Here is a 1,625-nt window from a genome sequence, read left to right on the forward strand (position 1 = left end):
TGAGGCTTGCGTGGGCCCGGGGCAGAGCTGGGGGAGCAGGGCCCTGGGGGTGGGACGATGAGGGAGGCAAGAGGGGCCGAGAGGGAGGAGGCGGCTGGGAGGAGGCAAGCAGGAGAGGGGCTCGAGGCGCCGGTGGAGCCTGCGTGCAGGTGGGCTGCTGGCAGCCTGTTGGCGCTTCACCGTGTGGACCTCAGCTTCGACCTGTCCTGCCCGAGGAGACGAATCACCAGGAGCTGGAGCCTCGCCCCAGGGACAGAGCTGGCCTGGCCAGGGATGCACCCACCGCTCATCGCTCCGGGGATGGGGCCACTGAGAGGCACCTTGCCCGGTGATGCAGGCCATTTGGGAAGGGTCCTATCCACCCTGCCCTCCCCTGCCTGGTGCCCCTCCCTCTCAGGAGCGTGGCATCATGACAGGGCCTTCGGGAGGTTGGGCAGGGCGCCCCCGTGTGCAGGGCCCCTAGTCTGTGGCTCTTGTGTACCGGACGGTGCCCCCCACTCCATGCAGGAGAGGAGGAAACGAGGTTCCTGTCCCCCAGCACTGAAGAGAGGGGCAACCCATCACCCCACCCCTCATTCCCCCACAGGCACCGCCCTCCAGTGTTACTCCTGCGAGGACCAGGGCAACAACGAGGGCTGCCAGCGTGTGCAGAACTGCACAACCAGTGCTGGAACGAGCGTGTCGGTGAGCGGCCCATGTACCCCTGGCCTCTCTGCGTCCTGCCCTGCCCCCCCGCGCTGTCCCTCGGACGCCACCCCCCCCCCGGCCCGCGCACTCCCCAGGACGCCCCGCCCCCCGCGTCATCCCCCGGACTCCTTCAGGCGCTCCAAGGGCGCAGGACTGGGTCTCCGAACTGGACTGTTCATCCTTTGGACCACCCGCCCACCGGCCCCCTTGTTCTCCCGTCCGGGCACAGATACGGACGCTCCGTTTCCCATCCATCCACCCCCGCCCTACCCCTTATCCACCCATCCGTCTCCTCACCCATAACCCGTCCCTTTCACCGCTCACCCTCCACGCACCCGTTGGCCCTCGTCCCTCCACCCTGCATCCAGTCATTCACTGAGCATCTCCAGTGCCAGCAGAGGGTCTGGATGCCCGGGCATGTGGACATGGATGCGACCAGGCCCCCGCCCTCACAGGGCTTGTCGTCTTGGGGTCGACCCAAGCTCTGGAATTTCAGTCAAGAGTCAGGACAGGAGGCAGGCCACAGGAGCTGGGCCAGGGCAGGTGGATGAATGCCCAAGGCCCAGCCCTGCCCAGCATCTCCACCACCCCTCCCCCCACAAAAGGCATCAGTCTCCTGACCGTCATCAGCAAAGGCTGCAGCTCGCACTGTGTGGAGGACTCGGGGAATTCCTTCGGGAGCAAGAAAAACATCGCCTGCTGCTCCACTGACCTGTGTAACGCCAGCAGGGCCCAGGCCCTGCAGCCGGCCGGCGTCACCCAGGTGCTGCTCGGTGCTCCTGGCCATCTGCTGCTCTGGGGCCAGGCCCAGCTGTAGGATCCAGGAGGACCCTGCTGTGCCCCGTGCCAGGCAGCGGTGTCCAGGGCCCGGGCCACTCCTGACACACCTGGCCCTGTCACAGACCCTCCGAGACCCTCACTCAGGTTGGGCGATGCCC

The 1,625-nt window shown here is 67.2% G+C and overlaps 1 protein-coding gene across 1 annotated transcript in view; it reads left to right on the forward strand.

Moving 5' to 3' along the window:
- Nucleotides 1-1,619, forward strand: part of PSCA (prostate stem cell antigen) — a gene marked incomplete at its 5' end in the record, with an annotated part of 15,086 nt that extends 13,467 nt beyond the window's left edge. Inside the window, 3 exon segments of the mRNA XM_010860659.1 lie at nucleotides 587-658; nucleotides 661-684; nucleotides 1,293-1,619. Of these exon segments, the coding sequence (XP_010858961.1) occupies nucleotides 587-658; nucleotides 661-684; nucleotides 1,293-1,504 (308 nt within the window).
- Between the last annotated feature and the right edge of the window lie 6 nt (nucleotides 1,620-1,625).

This window comes from Bison bison, unplaced genomic scaffold (assembly GCF_000754665.1).
Source record: "Bison bison bison isolate TAMUID 2011002044 unplaced genomic scaffold, Bison_UMD1.0 scf7180017857314, whole genome shotgun sequence".
Taxonomy (NCBI): domain Eukaryota; kingdom Metazoa; phylum Chordata; class Mammalia; order Artiodactyla; family Bovidae; genus Bison; species Bison bison.